This window comes from Diabrotica undecimpunctata, chromosome 4 (assembly GCF_040954645.1).
Source record: "Diabrotica undecimpunctata isolate CICGRU chromosome 4, icDiaUnde3, whole genome shotgun sequence".
In the NCBI taxonomy this organism is placed as follows: Eukaryota; Metazoa; Arthropoda; class Insecta; order Coleoptera; family Chrysomelidae; genus Diabrotica; species Diabrotica undecimpunctata.
Genome location: NC_092806.1, coordinates 101,495,598 through 101,520,538, shown reverse-complemented (window position 1 = coordinate 101,520,538; position 24,941 = coordinate 101,495,598). Strand labels below are relative to the sequence as shown.

The 24,941-nt window shown below is 31.1% G+C and overlaps 1 protein-coding gene and 1 pseudogene across 1 annotated transcript in view; one reads left to right on the top strand and one right to left on the bottom strand.

The window, feature by feature from the left end:
• Positions 1-24,941, bottom strand: part of LOC140438850 (nose resistant to fluoxetine protein 6-like) — a 151,377-nt gene that overhangs the window by 55,675 nt on the left and 70,761 nt on the right. The window contains exon 6 of the mRNA XM_072528493.1: positions 18,936-19,265. Within this exon, the coding sequence (XP_072384594.1) occupies positions 18,936-19,265 (330 nt within the window). The remainder of the gene's footprint in view (positions 1-18,935; positions 19,266-24,941) is intronic.
• On the top strand, positions 19,869-21,669 carry LOC140438024 (uncharacterized; annotated as a pseudogene).

Sequence of the window (24,941 nt, the reverse complement as noted above, 5' to 3'; positions counted from 1 at the left end):
TCGATGACACGTTGGATACATTAGCTGGAAGTAAATTGTTTTCCAGTTTGGATTTGAAGTCTGGGTACTGACAGGTAAGAATGGTCCAAATAGATAAAGAGAAAACAGCCTTTACCACAGGATCTTGATTGTGGTACATCAACGTTATGCCATTTGGACTTTGTAATGCTCTTGCGACATTTGAGAAGCTTATGGAAAATGTGTTAAGAGGGTTATCTTGGAAAACATGCCTGGTGTATTTAGATGACATAATCGACTGTGACGAGACTTTTGAATGCCATATAAAAAATTTGGAAAACGTTTTTAATCGAGTATAAGCTGAAAAAGCATACTCTTTTACAATTTCACCTGTAGTTAATCAAAACCAGCTGTTCTGACCAACCTGTAATTTCCGTCTTTTTTGAATATTCTAAAAATATTTATCTCCGAAAATGTTTTTCAAGTAATATAAATTCCTTATGCTATACGACCCCTCTTATTTGAATAATATTAAAATATTTAATACCTAAACAATTTTTACAAATTTAGTAAAAACTAGCAGTTTCTTATTTTATATATAAATAGATTACAGAACAAAATTATAAGAACAAAATTCTTTACCTTAAATTTTAACCTAGCAGAATTATTGACTTCTGAGAAGATTTATTCGAGGGGTGAAAAGTTACTGGGGGGTAATAAATTCGCAAAAACCTAGAACAATGTGGTATTTCCAAAATATTTTTTGCCCGAAAATTAAGCTTATTAAGCAAGCGGGAACATATCAAAATAATATTGGTTTAGGGGTGGAAAATTATTAGAGTGGTCAAAGTTTAACAAAAACTTAACAGAATTTTTTTTGTTTCAGTTATAAGTAGAGGACAATGAAATTGTAAAGGAAGATTTTTTCACCTTAAATTTTAACCTAAAAGAATTACTGAATTCCCATAAGGGACACATGAAGGGTGAATAATTACTACAGTGGTAATAAATTCGTAAAAACCTAGCAGAAGACTGTCGTATTCCAAAAATGATTTATTTTCTAATTCCGCTGGCTTGAACATTAACATAGCGGGAACGTTTCCAAATAAGATTGGTTTAGGGGTGAAAAATTATGACAGTCATCAAAGTTTAGTAAAAACTTAACTTATAAGTAGAGGATAGTGAAATTGTAAAAAAAGAATTTTTCCCCTTAAATTTTAACCTAACAGAATTATTTACATCCCACAAGGGGTAGTTAAGGGCGAAGAATTAGTAAGGTGGTAATAAATTCGTAAGAAGCCTAGCAGAACACTGTGGTATTTCATATTTTTTTGAATTCCTTTAGCTTGAATATGAAGCTAGTGGAATCACTCCCATAAGGGGTAAGTTTGGTGGTAAAAAATTATTAGGGCGGTAATAAATTAGTAAAAAATGGATAAAACAATATGCCATAGGCAAAAGGTTTTTTTTTTAATTCTGCTAGCTTGTCCCTTAAGAGTGGTTTGGAAGTGAAAAATTATTAGGTTGGTAATAAATAATTAGTGAAAAATGGATGAAAACATATAGCATAGGGTAAATTGGATTTCGCTGATGTGTCCCCGCTAGCTTAAGGGTCCTTAATATTATAATTGTATATACATGTTACCTCCATAATTTTTGTAAATGGCTATAAAAAGTTTATAACAATTAATTTGTAGCTTTTTTAAGAAAAGTAATAGTAAAAATAATAATTATAATTTGAGAAAGATTTGATTTTCGAATCAAACATTAATTTTTTTAAAAAATTCACATATTAACTAAAAAATTTTTTGTGATTTATACCACGAAATGAAATTTACCCTTTAAAATATAACTCTTTAAATACACATTGAACAATTAAGTGTATAAAATGTACCAGTGTAACATACGTTATTATTTAAATTATATTGTTTTTTTTTTCTGGTATGACTAGAAGTTTAATAATCGATGTACGTAGTCAATGTAATGATAATAATGAATATATGACCAAGGTAATTTAATATTTTTTTATCATGTTAATTCTTTTATTTAAACAGGATTTATTACAAAGAATATTTTCAAATCAAATACCTAGTTACCAATTTTTGTAATATTTTTGTACAAAGAAGAACCCCTGCAGTTTTCTTATGTAAAAGTGTGAAAGTAATATTACTGTAACTTTGCAGAAAGTAAATTTGGTCATGTGTTCAACAGTTTTCATTGTCCCAGTACTTAGGAATCAATTGTTTTTGAGCTATACAGGTTCACAGTGTCTGTTTTTAGTCCATTTAAATAATAAATATTTGTTTAATATACAGGCTGTTCTACAGGTGATTCTGTAGAAAAATACTGACAGTTCGCAATACAAACTTATTTCCGCAAATGCTTCGTCTTCCGAGATAAAGTATGTTGAAATTTTTCTTACAAACTGATGATTTATTTTTTATCCTAAAACCGGTTGCGATATGAAAATAAAATTTTGTGAATTATAAGAGGTAGTTCTATTTATCATTGGCGAGCATACGGGTAATTGTCTCAATTTTGTTTAAAAAAATTACATCACAGATATACCAAATTAAAATTTAAATATTTTTTTCGTTTAATTTGTGACAAAAACCTCTCTGTTTTCGCAGAAAACTGCGCTTTTTCAGTTCATTATTACATTCTCAAGAAATATCTAATACAATAACCTTAAACCCAAAAATATCAGAAAATACCGCTGATAAAGTTTTAAGTCTTGGGGCAATGAAAACTTTTGGTAATCATTTACAAAGCTTTAATCAATTTAAGTAAAACCAATTGTACATAAGTAAATATTAAATACACCAGTAATATTTGCACGAACACTACCACTAATAAGGCTAAAATTTAAAAAATGTGTCACGTTTTAGAGAGGTCGTTTTGAACATTTCTTGTAGTCTTATGCCTAGTTCAAATGTAATGTATTAGTGGTACTTTCTACTGGTTGAATGTTATTCTACTTGATAGTTTTTAAAAATATAAAATATGCACGTTATGTTTTTTTTTGCATAAAACCGGAACCTCACATAAAAAATAAAGAGAAATATTTTGTATACTTCATTCACAATTATAAGAACTGACTTATGCAGAATTTAAAAGTATCCCGCTGATAAAGTCGACGCCATAAAGAGATTTGCCTCTTCAGGTAAATAGTAAAAGGGCCGGCTTATCGAATTTTATATTTTATTTGGCATTTACATTACATATTTAATTTAAATAAATATTTAGATAATTAAGGGACAAATACATAAACTGATAACTTACTCAATATACAAAATCAACAAATGCAAAAGTATTTTTTTATTTACTTTTTACTTTAAATGTATTATTTTATTATTAGAAGGCCATGAATCTAAACTTGGACATAATTTTTAATACCTACAAACATTTTAAAATAACATTTTCTTGTATATTTAAATTTAAAATCACTTCAGTATTAATTAATAATTATGATTTTCCCTATCTACCACTTAATATTTTGTAAGATCATTGATTAATAATTTTATGTGATGCACAATCTTTAGTGAAGAATAATTTTTTTTCGTGAAATTATTAATAAAGAAATTTATCATTTTTTGCCAACTTTTTCAGACATGAAACGGAAAAGTTAAACATAACATGTCAACATGAATAAATATGAACCTTTTAAAACGAGTAAATCGGTACTCACCTGAGGGACCGCTAACGTTCGGATACAATTAGCGTCCCTTTGTAAAGACAATGACTTCGACTTTACTAAAGTAACAAGACATTTACTTAACACAGAGACTACACATTACTCTCCTGAGTTAGTGATAAGTTATAGTCTAAAAAAATCATTATGAAATTGACTGGCCAGTTGGTTGTGAAAACCAGTGCCAATAAAACACAAAACACACACACACACACACACACACACACACACACACACACACACACACACACACACACACACACACACACAAAACGAGTATAAATATTACATCACATAGATATTATGCTAAATCTGTGTCACTATCATTGTCGTCTTTTAAATTTATGATAATATTTTGTATATTACATGTAGGAAAATATGAATTCTCAGCTTTTATAACATATGAGACTGCATTTTTCCAACTATTCGCATCAATTTTGAGTACTTCCTTTTCAATTAAATGCAGGACATATGCATTTAAATGTGGCGAAGTATTATTTCTTCCAACTCTTGACTTAAGTTGAGGCCACATATGTTAGATTGGGTTAAATACACAGTAATATGGTGGAAGTCTTAAAATCGTATGACCCATGTTTTCGGCATAATTATCACAAAAGTATTCTTTTTTCAATGCGAAAGTTTTTAAAATATCCAATAAATCCTTCTTAGTATTATCTATGTGAAAATAAATATCTTTGTCATACAAGTAATTCTGTATTGTTATTTTTTTATCGATTGAACTGGGAATTTTATTTAATTGCCTGCTATGATATGTTGCATTGTCCATAACTACAACACTATTAGGGGATATGTTGGGTATTAACTTATTTTTGAACCAGTCTTCAACTATATCTGAAGTTGTGTTGTCATAGTAATCGAGACATGAATCACTGATGTTTTTAGCTGATAGAGATAAGGCATTTGGAACCCATCCATCGACTGATCCAGCATGGAATATTGTTATTCTTTTTCCTTTATTAGAAGGCGCTTTTGTTGAACAAGATTGACTATTATCTACCCAACCTTTAGATGGCGTATCGTGTGTATCAAACCACGTTTCATCTAAATAAATAATAGGTCGATTCTCTCGACGACACTGTTTAATTTTGTTTAAATATTCCATTCGCCATACCTGTAAACGACTGGATTCCATAAGTACCTGTCTTTTATCTACTTTTTTGTATTTAAACCCTATACGTTGCAAACAATTCCAAACAGTTGTTCTACCGCACTTAATTTTAGTGTTGTCGTGATGCCTGTCAACTAATATATCTAGTGTGGGTACAATTTGTTCTTCATACAAGGCATACACTTTGCGACGAATAAGATCTTCATCTGCACGATCGAGCTTCCGAGAAATACTGTTATCCCGTCTTATTAATCTTGGTATAATAGGATTAGTTACAATTTTTCTGACTGTGGATAATGGTTTTTTAGTCAAAGTTGCCGTTTCATGTAAGGCTTCGTTACTGTCCATATTTTTTTCGACAAGAGTTTGAAAAACATTAGCAATAATTTGTTTTGCATCAGTAGATAAATGTATTCGTTGGCGCTGTTCAGGTTCTAATACTTGAATGAGATCACCTCCTTGTCGATTTGCTTCCGGTTCATTAACTGGCAGAATTGTCCTATTATCCTCTGGACTCCAGAGACGCCACATTGTTTCATACAATGAAGGTAAATTTGACTACGTGGATTCACCGGCAAGAGTACACACTCTAAAAAAATAAACACTTTTATTACAATACTCAACTATTTTTTTGCACAAACTGAACACTCAAACGACTTTACAACCAATTCCGTCGAAGCAGACTTTTAAGTGTTAGTTTGTCATCGTACAACTCTCTTCAAATTAAAAAACAATTAACGATAAGTAACAGGTAGAAAGTTAAATAAATTCCAAGTAATTTGTTAATAGGTCAATTAAGTTAAACGTTTACTCATTATAACTGTATATACGGGTTTGTCAGTTCTAATGTGTTTGGGATATTACCCGTTTTCCCAAAACTTATTAGTTTCCACCACCGGTCCAGTCAATTTAACTAAATTGAGATATTCATAATTTTGGGCGCTTTTATTTCGTTGAGACTTAAAATAATGATTAATAATTTGTATTATTAATTATAATAATTGACTACGCTTGAATGATAATATTTGATCTGATTATATGTACTAACCTACAGTTGACTTGGCTATATGCCGGTCCTGTCAGCTTGGATAGCTGTGATAATTATACAACAATAGAGTACTTACAAGGGATTATTCAGTTTTACAGCTGTTATTAAAATAACTTTTATAATGAGACACTAAATTTCTGGATACAGTATAACATATTACACGAGCTATTCAAAAATTATTTTTTATTTGAAATATCTCAATTGCGTACCGTTTTTTTTTCTTAAAAAAAAAATTGAGACCATTACCCGTATGCGTGTCAATGAATATTATAAAATTTTTAATTTTATGATAAAAAATGCGTAATAAATACCTCTTAAATCCCACCAATTGTTGCTTATATCAACCGGTTATAGGGTAATAAATAAATCATAAGTTTTAAGAAAAATTGCAACAACTCATATCTCGGAAAAAAAGCATTTGCTGTCATTTTTTTTATGTACATAAAATCACTAGTTGAAAATTGTTGAACTTGTTTACTAACATCCTGTATATTATTAAAGTATGTATTATTTAAATGAGCTACCTCTCTGTAAAGTGTCAATCAATATAACTGAATCCGTTTAACATAAGAAATGTATTGGGGTCCTTTCTGTTTTTATAATATACAATTTAAATCTTAATGCAATCCATAAATAAACATCGACGGAAATTAAGATAAGGATCGAGAAGGCAAGATCAGCTTTCGTCAAAATGAAAAAAATCTTTAACAGCCACGATATAAAATTGGAAATAAAAGTTCGTTTACTAAAATGCTACGTATTCTCCATTCTTTTATATGGCGTGGAGTCATGGACCTTAACTAAAGCATCACTGAAGGGGCTCGAAGCATTTGAGATGTGGTGGTGGTGCTATAGACGCATGTTGAAGATTTGTTGGATAGACAAAATTAATAAGTACTACATAGAATGGGTAAAGAGCGTGAACTAGTCATAACCATAAAACGTCGCAAACTAGAATACCTGGGCCATATAATGCGCAATGAACAACGTTACAACCTACTTCGGACCATACTTCAAGGTGAAGTGCATGGGAAAAGAGGTCCAGGACGAAGAAGAATATCCTGACTGCATAACCTGCGAAAATGGTTTAACTTAACCACTACCGGACTTTTCAGGGCAGCAGTCAACTAAGTCAGAATAGCCATGTTAGTGTCCAACACCCGTAACGGATAGGCACCATAAAAAGAAGTTGATAACCAACTTATTGTTATTCTCTGGTATTATTGTTTTTCTCGAATCATCTTCTTTTCTCTTTAAAGAACATACAAGGTAAGTGTGATTATTTTTTTTTGCATTGGACATATTCATATTGGTTTAAGAATGGACAAAATCTATTTGTTCCATTTTTTACATTTTTTTGTGTATTATTCCTTTAATATTTTATTTGAGTCTTTCTTGTCATTCAGTTAAAAAGATAAGCTATGATTCACTTTTTACTTTCTTTCTGAATTGGTTTTATATAAATTGTTTCAGTATCCCTAGTCTAGATCTGTTGACTCACTTTGTAACCGTTTCAAAAGATTCAAATTATTTTTCAAAATTTATTTAATATAATTCCTAGAAAATATTCAAATCAATATTGTTCAAGGCATCTATCCGCCAAGTGCATCTAAATTACCTCAAGGATCCAACTATAGTTCCTAATAGCTTTGACCTTAAACTCAAAATTCGAGCAATCGTGTCTCCTCGAGCAAAAGTGACTTCAATTGAATTGAACGTCTAACAGACAGGACAAAATTTTGATTAAGTGGTCTCTTGACAAGGTAAGCCGAAAAATTCCTTACTTTACCGGGAGCCCTAATAGTTGCCTGAACTATGTTTATTGGTCCAAGATTATCTGAATAGCTATGGATTTATGGTATGTGTTTTGAAACCAACAGTTCGAACAATATCCCATTTGCTTAGACGCCCAATCCTATATATTTTTATGGTGGATAGTATGTTTCTGCTGCCAATATATTCAATGTTCACAAATCCCAGCCTGGGTACCTAGTTGGTAAAAATTATATCTTTTCTACAAGCTACAGGAGCATTTGGATAGTTCAGGTTGTACCAATTTTGTACTTTTTTTATTGAACAGTGAAAATTATCTATGAACTAAATGTGAAGTGATTTATTATTGACCTTTTGACTACAATAAATATCAAACAATTAATAAATCAATTTATAACATTCTACGCCATCTTCTGATTTCCAGTCTTCATTTATCTCGCCCGTGCCAAAGGTTGTCTTCAACTTCCCTCTCCCATAAATCTTTATCGATTTCTTCTCTCCAATTTGATTTCATCTTCCATGCGGTGTCAAGTTCAATACTTTATTTATTATTATGTATTCATACATTCTTTGGCCGGGTCCATACCATCTTAGTTGACTTATTCTGATGTCCTCAGTTATATTGTGCTTAACACCCATAATTTCTCTGTCTAATCTTGTTTTTTCAGCCGCTCTTCTTCAGAAGTCAATTTATAATAATAAATGTCCATTTTATAATATATAAATATTTACATAATGTATAACGCTAATATATAAGCGCTCAACATATTTCCTTCAAAAGACTTGAGAGCCAGTTGGATTGTGAAGTTTCTTCGTTTAATCTAAATTCAAAAAAAAGGACATCCCCTTGGTTTAATTTTTACCTTGCCAAAATAGTGCCCAACTCCTTTCTACCCATCCAGATGTATTGTGCGTTACAAACTAAATATGTTTTTTATAATTTTTAAAATTGGATTCAAAATTTAAAAAGCCATCAGTTGTTGACGGAGGTTATGCGTAATCAGCAAAAATATTTTTTTAATTAATACTGATTTGGGTCGATTTTGTAGTAGGTTTTATATAAATGTTTATACGCTGATGAACAACTTAGATATTTTATCTGTTGCCCCAATACAAACGTCCATTTTATATCCGTTTAGGCGACCAACGTCATAATTATTTTTTATTCCAAATCCAAATATGTTTTTGTAAATTTAAAAAATTTAATACATGTGTGTGTTTTACTTTATTTTCTAACTGCACAAATTATGAAATAGATAATGGTGGATCTGTTTAAAAATGAATTATCAATTTAACCTTTTTGTAGAAATTTGTACATACACTGATAATAAAACCTGAAGTTAACCACCCAACGCAAATTTCATATTTAGAAATTCATATATGGTTGTTAATTATAAAACATTGATTTTTAGTATGTTCAATTAGTAATTTATAATACTAAGCTCTTAATGAATTTGTGTTAATTAATATTAAACATAAAATTTTTTATTACAAAGTTTACAAAAAAAATATCAAAGTTTACAGACACGAACATGAAAATCGTGGCAAAAAATTAAAATAAAATTATTGTTTTTTAATTCTAACAGTTAATAAAGTATCAGAGAAAATAATGAATTTAACTTTTTGGAATACATGTAGGATACCTTTTAGATAATGTTAGTACAATTGAAATTAAATATTCTGGGCAGACTAAAACTAGCAATGAGCGTGAGGTTTCAGAAAAGCAGCATTTAACATCTATTTTCCAGGCCCGGAAGTTACCGTTAAGCCGCATAGGTCTTAACTTTATGATTTAAAATCTTGAGATTCCTTTAAGTATTATGCAAATGCGAAAGCTAATATCAGAAATAAATTTTATAGCAAGGGAAAAATGATCAAGATATGGCACAATAACAATGGTAATTACATCATAAACTACTCAGAAAAGAACAGCGTTCTTTTCTCTGGAAGCTGTTTGTTTTACACTGATGGTACTGAAGCTAATTTAGTTATTGTACATCTTCCGTTGATTAGTGTATACGTTCTCGAGACTTAAACAGATCTGTTTTATATGAGCTCCTTATTAGTAAGCAATAAATCTCTTATGCCAGCATAATCATTATTTAACCTTAAAAGTCCACTGCTGAACGTAGGCCCCTTTCTCGTATTTCCAACCTCGTCTATCTTGCACCACTCTTATCCAGCTTTTATTTTGTCCTATCAAATCGCCAACCCATCGTGTAGGTGGTCGACTGACGCTTCTTTCATCTACCTTTGGTCTCCATCTTTATATATCGCTCATCCCATTCTAAATATGTGTCCTGATGATCTTCATTTTATTCTGGTTATTCTTTAGATGACATCAGTCACCCTAGTTCTTCTCCTGACATGTTCGTTTTTTATTTTGTCTCGCAGTGTTATTTCTAACAGGGATCGCTTCATTATTTTCTATGTGACTCTCAGTTTAGTAGACGAGGTTTTTGTTCAAGCAAGTGTTTTTGCTCCGTATTTCAACACTGGAGGCATTGATCATATACCTTCCCCTTCGAACATGTGGACAGCTCAATTTTAAATCTTTCTCTCAGTTTTGTATATTCTGCTCACCCAAGACCGATTCTCCTCTTCAATTCATGGGTTTATTTACACTTACGAATCATAATTTCATTTTGTAGATATATATATATATATATATATATATATATATATATATATATATATATATATATTATATCTCTATATATATACATACAAACAACACCGTTTATTAGGGCTGCAGTCAGAAAGTTTGGCCGGGATATTACAGAAACACTCTTTGACTTTTGGTCTAGCTTTCGAAATTGTTTTATTCCTTTTTCAAGTCACTGTAATTAGAATGTGTAAATATTTACAATATATCACAAATTGTCAATGCCACTTACTAGTCGTTGAGATTATTTATATAAAGCTATTTCACTTGACATTAGTAATACAAATATAAACATATAAAATAATGAACAAAATACATTTTAAAATTTAGTTAATGATAGTAAAAGATGTCACAAATAAAGTTTTACTTTATTACTATTACCTAATTTTTACATATAAAATAATGAACAAAATACATTTTAAAAATTAGGTAATGATAGTAAAACTTTATTTGTGACATCTTTTACTATCATTAACTAAATTTTAAAATGTATTTTGTTCATTATTTTATATGTTATATTTTATATGTGTGTTATTAATGTTGAGTGTCATAGCTTTATATAAATAATCTTCAACGACTAGTAAGTTGCACTGGCAATTTGTGATATATTGTAAATATTTACACATTGTTCTAATTACAGTGTCTTGAAAAGGAAAGAAAACAATTGTGAAAGATGAAATGGCATATGTTTTATTTTTCACTTTTTCCAAAAAAAAAATCGAAGGGTCCTCTTATTTTCATCATAAGTTGCTTAATTTTGAGGCTGTCAACTTCTTGCAGAGCTCATTTTATAGGTATTTCTGAGTACTTTAAACATTTTTTAATAAGTGTATTTTATAATATGCGTTGTTTTCCCGTTATTTAAGCTTGAACAATCAGATTTGAATACTCGCCGAAAAAAAAATACATTTAATTACCTATAACTCACTTTGAATTAATAATAAAAGGTTTGTTAGGCAAGTAGTTTATTAAGTTTTTTATTAGCTTCAATTTTGATAATGACAACTTTTTTTTACAAACTTATAGTTTTTGAGTTATTCATGTAAAACCGCGTTAAAACATACATTTTTTTCACGAAAAATCAAAATCTTTGATCTTTAGTAACTCAAAAAGTATTGATTTATTTTTATAACTTTATAAGATACATTTTGTTTAGATTTGTTACATCTATCGATTCCTTGGGTTATTTTTAATAAAATAATTTCCACCTTTGAGAGGGGTGGCACCCACCCCCAGGGTAAAATTGATGGAGGTAAAACGAAATCGGAGTGAAATCCTTCAGTGACTGTACTAACTTAAAAACACTATAACACTAGGATTATTACTTAATATCAGATGACTGAAAATCAGATACGCCAAATAACGCGTACAACCGTTTAATTTTTAGGTTGAAACTAAAAAGGGAGGAACACTATAAATTATTAGGTTAGATCTTCCTGTTGTTAGAATATTTTGTCGAAGCTACATAATTGTAAAGCAAATTTTTCGTAACTACAAATCGTCTTGTGGAGATACGACTAAAAATGTTAACAAAAGGAGATTCGACAAATTAGCTTAACATAAACTGTAAAAATGCAGATCCGACTAAATTTTAAAGTCGAATAACTTGTTTTTAAACAGCAGATAGCATTTATTCTTACCATATAGGTAGATTATTTGGCTATAATTGTGTTGGCGTTATAACCTAAAAAAACTCAAAATTGCAGATACGACTTATATTCTTATCAGGGCAGAATACTATTCTCCTTTGATTATCAGAAATCCCATCCTCCACATAAGTTTACCAGAAACCAATAAGAGACCATACATAATAAGTATGTTGCTTAATTTAAAATTTTAAAAATTATCACAATATTAGCACAACATAAATCTTATATTATAAGAAAACTTTTTGGGATTTTCAAAGCACTAGAATATGTAATAAAAAGTAATATGGATGAATGTCCTGTAATCACCAATTGGTTCCGTAAATAGTTTAAACAACGAGAAGGAGAAAAGACACTTAAGATTTGAGTTTACGTGTAGAACTTTTGTATATTCGCATATGCGTATTTTATCGTTCCAAGATTTATTAGAGCGGCTGGTACACAAGCTCCAAAAGTAAAATTCAATCTTATTTGCCAAAAAAAAGAACAATAATAAAATAGCTTCAATGTGGATATTATGGATACGTCTGAGAATATACACCAAAGTTGAAATGCGGAGATTTCTTGGTTGACGAAACCAAAATTCAGATTTTTGCTTTAATCTGTGCCTTCTATAAATTTCAACGCAAAACAAACGATGAAGAGAGATAAGAAAGACATGAGAAATCTAAAAGTTGCATTCCACAACATATCTCCTCATCTAAGCAAAAATTCTTGGTGAACTGATTTCTTCTACTCATAAAGAGTAAACCGAAATAAAATAAAAGACAGTTAAGATTTGATTTTACGTTTAGTGCCTCTGATCAAATATTTTCCATTAAAAAAAGCAATAATAAAACGTCGTTAATATGGACTTTATAGCGATATCTGAGAATGACAGATGTCGCTATATGAATTTTCAGATGTCAATTTATCGTCCAAATTGAAGCCATTTTATTATTGTGTCTTTTGCCGGAAAATATTTGATTTCACTTTTAGAGGTTCTGTACCAGTCGCTCTGATGAATTCTGGTAAAATTAAATGCGTATAAGGGAATATACAGAGGCACTAGATGTGAAATCAAATCCTAACTGTCTTTTCTTTTATTTCGGTTTACTTTTTATGAGTACAAGAAACCAGTTTACCAAGTATTTTTGCTTAGATGAGGAGATAATATGAGGAGATAACAGAATCTGACAATAGGAGACTATAACATCAAAAGCGTGAAAAATTTTACATACCTAGGTTCACTAGTTACCGCAGATAACAATGTCAGTGAAGAAGTTAAGAGAAGAATACATATCGCTAATAAAACATATAATGGACTAATTAAACATCTAAGATCTAACAACATCACAAGAAAAACCAAATGTAAAATATACAAGACCCTGATAAAACCGGTCCTTGTATATGGATAAGAGACATGGACACTGTCGAAAAGCGAAGAAAACCTATTAGGCACATTTGAACGAAAAATTCTTAGACACATATTAAAGGGGTAAAGGAAAATGACATATGGCGCAGAAGATATAACTTTGAACTATACACAGCATACAATGAACCCAAAATCATAACATCCATAAAGATTGGACGTCTGCGCTGGATGGGCCATGTTGAACGAATGTTGGAGACTCAAACACCAAAACATATTATGAGGCAAACACCAGTAGGAAGAAGGTCAAAGGGAAGACCCAAACTTAGATACATGGAACAAGTGGAACAAGATCTGAAAACACTTAAGATTACCAACTGGAAAAACAAAGCAGGGAACAGAACAGAATGGCGGAAAATCCTAGAACAAGCCAGGACCCAGAAAGGGTTGTCGAGCTACTGATGATAATGATGATGAGGAGATAATATGTTGTGTAATGCAACTTATGGATTTCACATGGCTTTCTTACATCTTTTTGATCGTCTGTTTCCCTTTCAATTTATAGAAGGCACAGATTTAAGCCAAAATCTGAATTTTGGTTTCATCAACCCAGAAATTTTCGCATTTCGACTTTGGTATTTTAAACAACATTTACCCTATTAATTGGTTTGTTACGTTTAATAAAGGGTCATTTTTATCACCTGTAATAAAATAATAACACCCTAGATTTTCTGTAGATTTAGATTCCATCCCAAATCGATATACATGACAATGAAAGAGTATTTTTAAGAGCTTCCAAAATTAAAATGTAATGGTTTAAATATTATTATTTTATTGTTTATAACTTCGTCACAAATGCCGGTCAACTATGACTGGTTGTATCTTGGAACCAACTGCTCGTAACTCAACTTTTCTTTATTTAAAAGAAGCATCTTGCTGTGTTTTTTTCAACGCATTTTCTAAATTGAATTTAAACCAAAAGTTACCAAGATATTCTATTTGTTTATAAACCAAAAAAATTGTTTATAATTTTAAAACATTCCTAAAATTCTCTGGGCAAATGATGAAGGTCCTAAGTAAAATATAGGTGGTTAAAGAACATTGATTAAGAAAATGTTTATTTTCGACTCTTCTTTTGTATGTATCGGTCTCAGAGACGGACATAAAAAATTTACCCATTTTCAAGGGTAGGATGTTGTTTACTTTTTGAGGGAATAAAACTAAATAAAAATAATACATATTTTTAATTTATTTAGCCTCTAAAACGTTAATAAAATACCAATCAAAAAAAAAATTCATAACAAAAACAAACAACTCAAATTCAATTATATCATGCTGGTTATGGTTATATTATAGTTATTTAAATAACAAAACTAAATAACAATTCTCAACGGCATCAGTAATAAAAACAAATAAGAAAAATATTAGAAATATATCCATACATTATTAAAAACTATCTAGTAAATTTATTGACACATTGAGTACAATTTTGACAGAAGTATGTCACATGTTTTAAGCATATATAATATTTACAAATATGACATGTGAATCTAGTCTTCCTGCTTTTTTTACTGGAACAAACTAAACATATTTGCGTTAGCTCTTCAAGGTTCCTCTTCTACCTGGATAATGTTATATATTTCCTGAATTCTCAGTTTAATTGTTCTTGGTACAGCGATGAGATTAGTGCACTTTCTCACGTATGCTTTCACTAATTGGTACCAAGATCCTTCGAAAATTTCTTCTCTCTATTTTTTTTTCTGTTAAATTATTGTCAAATATAACAAATGAGTTAATACCAGCAATATTTAACAATCCATAGAAAATCACCATTGTCCAACGTCTTGTGATTCGTGTAGAGTTATTCGATATTATATATATATATATATATATATATATATATATATATATATATATATATATATATATATATATATCGTCTTGTTATAATCACAAATTATATCTGGTTTGCCGGTCTTCATGTCTATTTCATCATCACGGTGGAGTGTGGAAAAAACAAATACATTTTTATTTTTTCTTGGAATGTATGAAACTAAAGTTGTTTTGTCTTGAAATCCAAACGTAATAGATTTGTTAGGCCAATTAATTTTCATTTCACATACATTTCAAATAGAAGTATTATGCCCATACGGCCCTATTGACTGTATTTTGACCATTTTTGTCGTATAAAACATTTTAGCGTCAGCTATAGAGCATATCTTCAAACCATACTCATTTGGTATGAATGATATATATACACTAAATCCGCAACGACCTCTAAATGTCCATAAAATCTCATCAACTGTGGCATACTTTGAAATAGAGAAGAACTTTGGTAAATTCGCGTTAAACTCATTAAACAGTTCCCGAAAGACAGCCAGTTTACCCACAGATTGTCTCTCTGGTCTTGAGGTAGTATCGTCGAAACGTAAGTTCGGAAGTAACAGTTTGAATCTTTCCATCAACATGCTTAATCGAAAAAATTTTGTGCTCATCCCGTTAGTACTGAAAAGGTCCGAAGCATTTTGATGATTTTGCCTGTTTTTACCAGCAATATAAAGTAATCTGAATAAGGCTTTCAGTACATCTATATCGGTTAGTCTTGCGGTCCTGCTGGATTCAGAATATTGTTTTAATTCGATGTGTCGGTTTGTGTAGAATACTATTTTTTCTAACATTTCATTTGTGAAAAACAAGCTTCATATTTCCATTGCTGTTTTCTTAAGCCTAGCTTCACCTTTTACTCCTGACGATTGGGTTACTAAATTGTTAGCACGGGTTCGCACGTTCTTGAGTTGATATAAATGTTTTTTCCATCGAGTACCGTCACGTCCAAGGAAACAAGGTTCACCGGTCGTTCTTGCAACAGCTAAAACAGAGGCCACGTCATCGTCAGACACATCTTGCTCCTAATCACATTCTTATTTTGAACTTCTAAGTGGTCGTCAACTAAGCTAGAATTACTATTCCCTGCTACATTAGATGAAACTTCATCAAAAAGTCGGCTAAGTCCCTCTTGTTCAGTTTCATAAGTGTACAGAGCCATTTTCTAAAGCAAAATTGTGTAACGAAACAACAAAGATATTTCGGCATCATTATTATATATACAAAAAAAAAGTAAATTATAGAGTACCACAAGAAAACTCATATAATGATTAAAAATACACGAACGCTTTACTTTTTATCAATAAAACAAATTAATCTTACCCTGTTATTCAGACGGATTTAGTAACACAAAACCAACATCGGTTTTTGGTACAAAACTTGCCGATAATTGCCTGATAAGTATCTGACACTGATGAGTCAAACTTCAAGACTAAAACCAGACACTTAACCTTTAACTACAGACATTCCATTATAATAACGTAAAAACAGAGACCCGGTATTTTTTACCACTCATTATAAAATGGAGACAAATATATAAAGTTAATAAAAATAATGCAACATGTATTTTTCTGTTGTGTCTAGATATGGGAGAACTGGTGAAATGACTGATTTTAATAATAAAATACAAGTTTTTGAAAGAATAATCAATTTATTAAGATTTTTGGGCTATTGAAACAAACCGCAATAAATGCTATGAACAAAAATTTAGATTTTTTTTAAACAAATGAACCTAATATAAAATCATATAAAAACATAAAATAGTATTTACGAAAATCTATATATTCATGAGAAAAAATCTGCAAGAGGTAAAATTGTCAAAAAAATTAAGTGGCACATTCCTTGCAAACTCTTGCCGTGCATTGCAAATGTATGGGAGTCTTGCACTCTATGCAAATATGAGTAGTTTTTCTTTCTTCAGTGATTCAGTATTATGGTCTGTTCGTAAATACCCTGCATCTGAGTCCACATCACATGCGACAGAATCAATTTCCTCATCTCATTTTTGAAAAATTTCCTAAAAATTTTTATTACCAAATTTAACCCTCTTTGAAGGTCCAGGATGACTTTGAGAGTCCATTTCTTTACCCTTTTCCTAAAACCACAAAAAATATTATAAATAGTTTACATTTTGCCCATATAAGATTAATTAAGAATACTTACTTAAAAACAGACCAGTAAAGATTTTTGATTTGCGCTACGAAAGAAAATATTCACAATACACGCCGACAGCTTTGATTAGCACTGTTATACAAATTGCCCGAGAGATACTAAAACGCATGAAATTGTAAGTGGTGGGGTTACCACCATGATACACAGACTACTTGTATCTGTGTATCGTGGGTTACCAGGAAATCCGCGTTTTGGGACCCACCACTGGTAAGAAATACCGGATCCCTCAGGCAGCTCTGAGAGTAGTGCCGATAAAATAACGAACGATTCGGATACATTCATAAAAACTCGAAGTGGTCCGTCTGATAGTGGCTTCCCACGATCTGCGATTGCAGGATTGTACAGATCATCGCGGACAGCCGATCAGCACGGACGGCAACGCACCGCAGACAGAGCTCTTCCTACGGTCCGTGATAGTCTGGGTAGGTGCATGACAGTAGTGTTTGATTTAACGTTATTTCAAAACGCCAAGTGAAAGAGAAGTAAAGTTTAAGTAAAAACTGCAAAACAACTTTGACAACACTACAGACAAGACAACTACTCGTGACAGCGAATGAAAAACTTCTGACTTGCACTAATCGTCTGTTAAAACACAGACGCGCTAGGATCGCGTCGCACGAGCATGTATCGCACCTTTGATGTTACCGACTCTAGACGGATAGGACGCACCAGCACGGACGTGCCTGTGCTACCACGGACAAGACCTTTCCCACGGTGCGTGGTGCTGGTCCGCTTACGTCCGCAATATCGCCGACCGTGGGAAGCCGCTTTAACAGACCGAATGTTAGTCAGCTAATAAATTAAAACATTTTTAACCAATGGTATTGTATAGAAACTTTTATTATTGTTATTTTATTACTATATTTATTACAACTTTGCACAAAATAAATTGTTTTACAGTTATTAGCAGGGAAAATAGAAAGAAAAACGATGTCTTTAGTAATTTCTGAATATTTCTTTATTATTTTATTAATATTGCTGACCTATTTAAGGGGAAGCAAAAATTGATTATTATTACTGAAATTATTATACAACTTTTTCTGAAAAAATCCGAATGCCACCTCTTTACATTCACCTCAAAACAAATCCGCTGGTCTATAAACTATAAAGGACTACTACAGAAATACTTAAAAATATTGAGAAATGCCCAAAAATTCTTAAGAATTATAAAAATCTACGAAATCATTAATAAAATAACCCTAATTATAAAAACAAATTTCAATTCAAATTTTTATATCTTATCAAATCAGCAATAACCACTTCTTTAAGAAAATTCTTTTGAGCCTACAAATGTTTTTTCTAAAATAGCCTCAATTTAATTTTTTATGAAATATAAGGTTCATAATATTATTCTAAAGCTCTTTACTTGGGACATCTTAATGTAATTTACTATTTTTGTTGGGAATAAGCTACAATTTTACTCTAAAGTTAAGTTTATTTCACATATCGGTTTCCACTTTAATTGTATCTGACTCATTTATATTGAAACGTCAGACATATATTATACATTTTAAAGTAGACGACCTTAAAATGATATTACCAATATTGTTGAGTGGCGTCAAATACACTTAATTTTAAAGAACAATTGAGGCTTATGTGTGTTTATTCTTATACTTACAATAAAGTCAGGGTTAATATATGCCTGCAAATTGAGCAACGTGCTCCACCAATACACTTGGCAAGGTCTAAGAATTCCATCTTTATATTCATTCCATAGTGGTCCGCTGCCAAAATGTTTAACAACTGTAGCAAAGAGAATTGTTACTACAGCTAAGGGAGGCACTAATCTTATATTTCTTGCCAAATAAAAAAGAACAACATTAAAGGTTTTCGTTTTGTTCATTATATTGAAAAATGTATAACTGACCAAAGTAGAACTTATCAGAAAGAATGTATCTACGCTGACAGTACCTCCAGAAACCAGCGTGCTAAAATAGGTTTGAATCCACTAAAACAAATTTGTAATAAAATAACTTGTTAGATAATTGTTAATAGTAAAGGTCATTGTCATAAAAATAAATAAATATGATTTAAAGCAAGCATTTGTATTTTAAAAATATGTTCCATAAAGTAGATTTATTTTGTATCCGTTACACCAGTTTTCTAAGGATGCCTTCTTCTCTGAATGAGATATGAAGCAAAATTGTATTCCTTACATATTATGAATTGTATATCCACCAATTCTACAGATGAAGAAAACAGTTGAATCGCTATATGCAGAAACAACACATGTCCACTTTTCCGTAAATCCGGTTTTTGGAAGAATATGAGTATACACACGTAATTACATCGCACTACAGCAAACTAACACATGTCAATATTTAACTTATCTAGTAGTCAACGATATATTTATTTGATAATCATCAGAAACAACACGAGTCCTGGACACGTTTGCTTTCTGCTGAGTAACAGATTAGATGTGCGTGCGCTTCAACAGCTGCAGTGCAATCGGTTATTTCTACGAGAAACTCAATCATAATCCATGTAGTCGTTGCACATAGTGTGTTTTGAGTTCTTGTTTGAAGTGATTTGTTATTAAAAATAGTGTAAAATGGAAACGAGTGTCGAAGCTACTTCCCACAAAAAGAGGAAAGCTGTTCCTGAAAATTACCAACGAAATATTAAAAAATTCACGTAAAAAAGGTGAACCATAAAGGAAGTATAAGGGAGATATTATCATTCCTGGTAAAAAGTTAGTTTCGCCTTGCAGGTAACATTACTTAATAATAATATTTTTCCTTTCTTCTTTTTAAACGTGCAAACGAAAATGTTTTGACAAATGTGCTAACGAGGAATTACAAGGACTAATAGAAGTTGGCAACATACAGAGGCGGCGCGCTAGGCTTCATGTTGGAAATAAACCGAAAACCAATGCATTTAAATATTATATATATATATATATATATATATATATATATATATATATATAGCACTGTTAGAATTGAAGTTTGTTTAAATGCCTTTACTTCAGTGTTTGCTAGTACTATAAATCGAATTAGAAGACTTAGAGATCTTGCTGTTCTCGAAAAATCTGCAAGAGATCTGCGTGGTCTTAATTAAAGTGTCAATAAATTAGAAGAAGATGTCCAATCCGCATTTCGCCAGCATGTCGAATCATTTCCAGTTAAAATCAGTCATTATTCCAATCAAAAAATTAAATACCTTGACAGTCAGTTAAATCTTAAAATAATGTTTGATTTATTTAAGAAGAAACATCCTGGGTTAAAAATAAGTTATCCTTATTACACGAGATTTTTAAGAAAAAACTTTTCTCTTAGATTTGGTCGACCACAAATTGATGTCTGTTCAACTTGTGAGACATTGAATAATAAGATAAAAGACCCCAATTTAAATGAAACCGCCAAACAAGCAGCAGTGACGGAACTTATGGTCCATAATCGTCGAAGTAAAAAATTTTACACCAAATTGAAAAATGAAAGTGATGGTCCCAACAATGGTAACATATTAGCATTAGCATTCGACTTTATGCAGAATATTCAGTTGCCAAAAACGCCTGTAGGGGAGGTCTTTTATTATCAACAATTAACAAGGATACAGGAGGTGTATTCTGTATCCACAATATCAAAGACAATACTGCTAGAATGTTCATTTACCATGAAGGAGAAGGTAAAAAAACCAGTAATGAAATTTGTTCGTTTCTTTTGGTTTACCTAAACGAAATTTCAGACAATATAAACGAACTTCATTTATATAGTGACAACTGCTGGGGACAAAATAAAAATCACACGCTCATTCGCATGCTCCTTTCTCTAACGGACAGTGCTAGATTTTCGAAAATAATACACTATTTTCCAGTTAGGGGACATTATTTTGTCCCCTGTGATAGGAATTTTGCAACTGTAAAGAGAAACATGAGAAAATTCGACAGAATTTTTACGGTCCATCAAATAACTGAAATGATTATAACTAGCAGTAACATAAGAAAACAATTTTCTGTAAAAGAAGTAAAAACAGAAGATCTGATTAATTTTAAAGATTGGTGGCCTATTTTATATAAGAAAAACTGCATATCAGAAGAAACGGCTTCCAGAAGTACTGCACGCAATGCAGAAGTACACTTCAATATCAGCAAATTTTTACAGTTTATGTACGAGAGTGGAAAAAGGGGATTGTTACTGCTTCCTAGTTTATAGATGACGCCTTCAAACATACATTTCCGCTACAACAGCCTGGAAAATTTGGTACCATCGAAACCTGCCTATCCATTAGGAAAAGTGCCCATCAAATTGAAAAAAATGGAAAACATCAAAAAATGTTTCGTATTTGTTGAAGAGCAATACAAAAAATTTTATAATTAAATACTTCTTTGGCCTACTACTGCTAATAATTAACTGTTGAGAATTTTTTGTAAGGTTTATGAAAAAAATTTAGCGAATGAGTTAAATTTATCTATTAATTTTATCAATGCTATGCAAAAAGCTCATATGTCCGTAAAAAATGTATTACAGATACTACAACTTTCATTTGTAAACTAAAACCATTATTGTGCGGTGTTAAAAATACCTTTACTTATCATTTTTGACCATCAAATTTAATGAAAATGTATTTTTGTTTACAATATAATGTTTTTTGCATCTGCTGAAAAATTCGTTTTTTGGACATGTGTTGTTTCTGCATATAGCGATTCAATTTATGCACCAATGAATAAGTCACTTGATGCTAAGGTATATCTGGATTGTATTATACAAATAACCAACGAACGTATTATTAGATATATAAAGATAAACAAAGATAAACATCTTTGATAATTGATCATTTATAATTAGCACATTTTTAGATAATTAACTCTGATTTTAGTGTCATATTTTCCAATAAACAGTAGTGTTGATTCATCCTTCTATGACTGTCTTTATTATGTGCTTTTAGTTAAAAAATAAAAGTTTTCCTTCTGAGCTTGTCATTTCATCTACATCTTTTGCAAGAGGTTCTATATTAACTAAATTAAATTCTATAGTAACACACTTATTATCGTTCCGTTTCACAAAGAGTGTTTCTCCATTTGCCAAAGTTTGCCAAAAAAAACTAAATGTTGGCATTACGAATTATACCGATACAAATAGTTTTAGTTACAAACCGTCGATCTTATAAAGTGTTGCCATTATATTAGCAGTACAAATTGCAGGTTACTATTATTTGTGGAATGATGAACTGTCTCGTTACAAGATGCCATGAAACCTAGTTTCTACGCCAAATTATTTTGAGGAATGCCACAACAGTATTCTTAACAGATTTTTCCATATAACGGACTTAATCCCTAGCAGCGACATGTTCATAAAATACGTAGAGATAGATTACGTAGTATCTTACACATATAATGCCGTTAAAAGATCCAAAACTGTGAAACTTGAAAATGAACAAACCTAAAGAAAGTTCTGTGAACAACGTGTGCTACCAGTACTGACTTAGAATGCAAATGTAATAAAGATCCAGATCAACGATTAGGGAAACACAAATTTAAATTGATCTAAACTACTACAAATATTATTGGAATAATACGAATATTTGTAAATGTGTAAGCTGGTTTTCACTTTTCTACATTAGAATCTTAAGTAAACGTTTTTCAATATTTTTTATACCCAAAATATATTGTATATTCCTATATACCTATATTTTAAACACATTGTTTAATGTATATATTAGTTTAAAGCAACCATCCAGTATAGTATGTTGGCCATATTAGCCCAACTGTTGCTGCTCACTTTGATTTATTTGCGGTAAAAAGAAACAGGCGATTGACTCATCTAAAGATATTTGCACTAAGGATAATAATTGCTTTTTCAACTTATTTTACCAATTTTATTTGTAGCATGTATTTCAGAACTTTTTTCTTATAAAACTTATATCTTTCTGGTACTCTATTTGAATCCTTTAAGGCAGTGTTCTCAAAACAAATATACCACAACATAACACGATCAATTGGCGACCATCTGAAGCCAAAAGACCACGAGGAACACCGCAAATGCGATGTAGCGACGATATTAAAAGAACTGCAGGGCCAATGCGTCTTACAAACAATAGAAATGACTGGCGAGAATTAGGAGAGGCCTATATTCGGCAATCCGAATAGAGAAAAGGGATCAAAAAAAATAACACGATCAAAAAAAAAGAAAAGGAGTTCGGCCCTGACAAAAGTTGTAAACAAGACGTTTGTCTCGGCTCTTGATATTTTTGTGTTAAACTGTGAATATTAAACGTTATAAATTACAGTTAAAGTTTATCAACATTATTTCAAACTGTAAGTTTAAATATTTCGTAGTATATAAACTTAAAAACGCATTCTAAACCGGATTTATAGTTTTTTGGATGGTTTATCGATCGCAAAGAATTAAAATTTTATTAAGAATAAACAACAACCAGTGTTGTTTTTTGCTGGGGCAGAGAGGTACTATATTTTTACCACTGTGAAGAATAACAAATTGGTATTTCGTCGGCTGTAACTATACAGAACGTCTCTTCAAAGAGCAAATCTTATTCCTTGGCAGCATCAGAGCAGAAATTTCCTACTAAAGATCAAGCAATTATTTTTAGTGCTATAAATTACTCCCGTCTTCAGGATAATTTAATCCCGCTAGGTACTTTAATTATTCCAAAAAATATTTTATTCTGTTCTCGGTTATCTAATAATAGAATATGTATACTTATAACGCCTGCTGAAAGGCTAGTGTTATCTAACGTCAGTACAACAATTCATCATGATGTACTTATCCAAGGATTAAAAGAAATAGGCTTAAACCTCGTTTTCCTTATAACGTTATAAAAAATCGGTGCTTCACTACCTGAGTATAACCACATCTTAAGCTTTAGAAGACAGGTATTCGTCAGTCCACATAATATCACCATTCCAGATTCTATTGAAATAAATTATAAAAACACCTCTTACAGAATGTTCATATTATAAGACAATCTGATTTGTTATACATATAAGGAATTAGAGCATATTTCAGACAATTGTCCAAACATCAACAGTATACTATCAACCACCCAGGCCCAAAACTAAACTATAAAGAATCCTACTTCTACACCAAATTCGCATTCTTCTATCGATATTGAAAGCCACTTACATCACGTTGGAATAGGTGATCCAAATTTTACACCTACTCCAAAACCATTTTTAATTCCTTCTATTCCAGAAAATGTACAACCGCCTAGTGAAATGGAAATAACTACAATTGCCGACGAGAACATTTCCACTAAAACTTCAACTGTAAAACCATCGGAAGAAAAGGACCCACAAGCTTCACTGGAAACCACGAAAGATTCACTCTGTTCATCTGTGAAAAGAAGCAATGACCAAACATTATCTCCCCCCATAAAAAATCTAAATACAAATACCCAATTAATTACTCCCCCACTCATATCTCACAAAATCAAAACCCAGAAACCAAAAAAATCCAAACGCACAGCACCAACCTCTGATTCTCTTAAATTATTTATGAATAAAAACTACACATCACTTTTATTAAACTATCATCAAATCATAATGCTAATTGAAAATATCCAAGGCAGTCAATCCCCTATAGAAATTGTCAAGGAATATACATCCGATTTTCTTGGTCTAATAAATGTGTTAACCATATCTTATCCATACATATCCGAAAAAAAC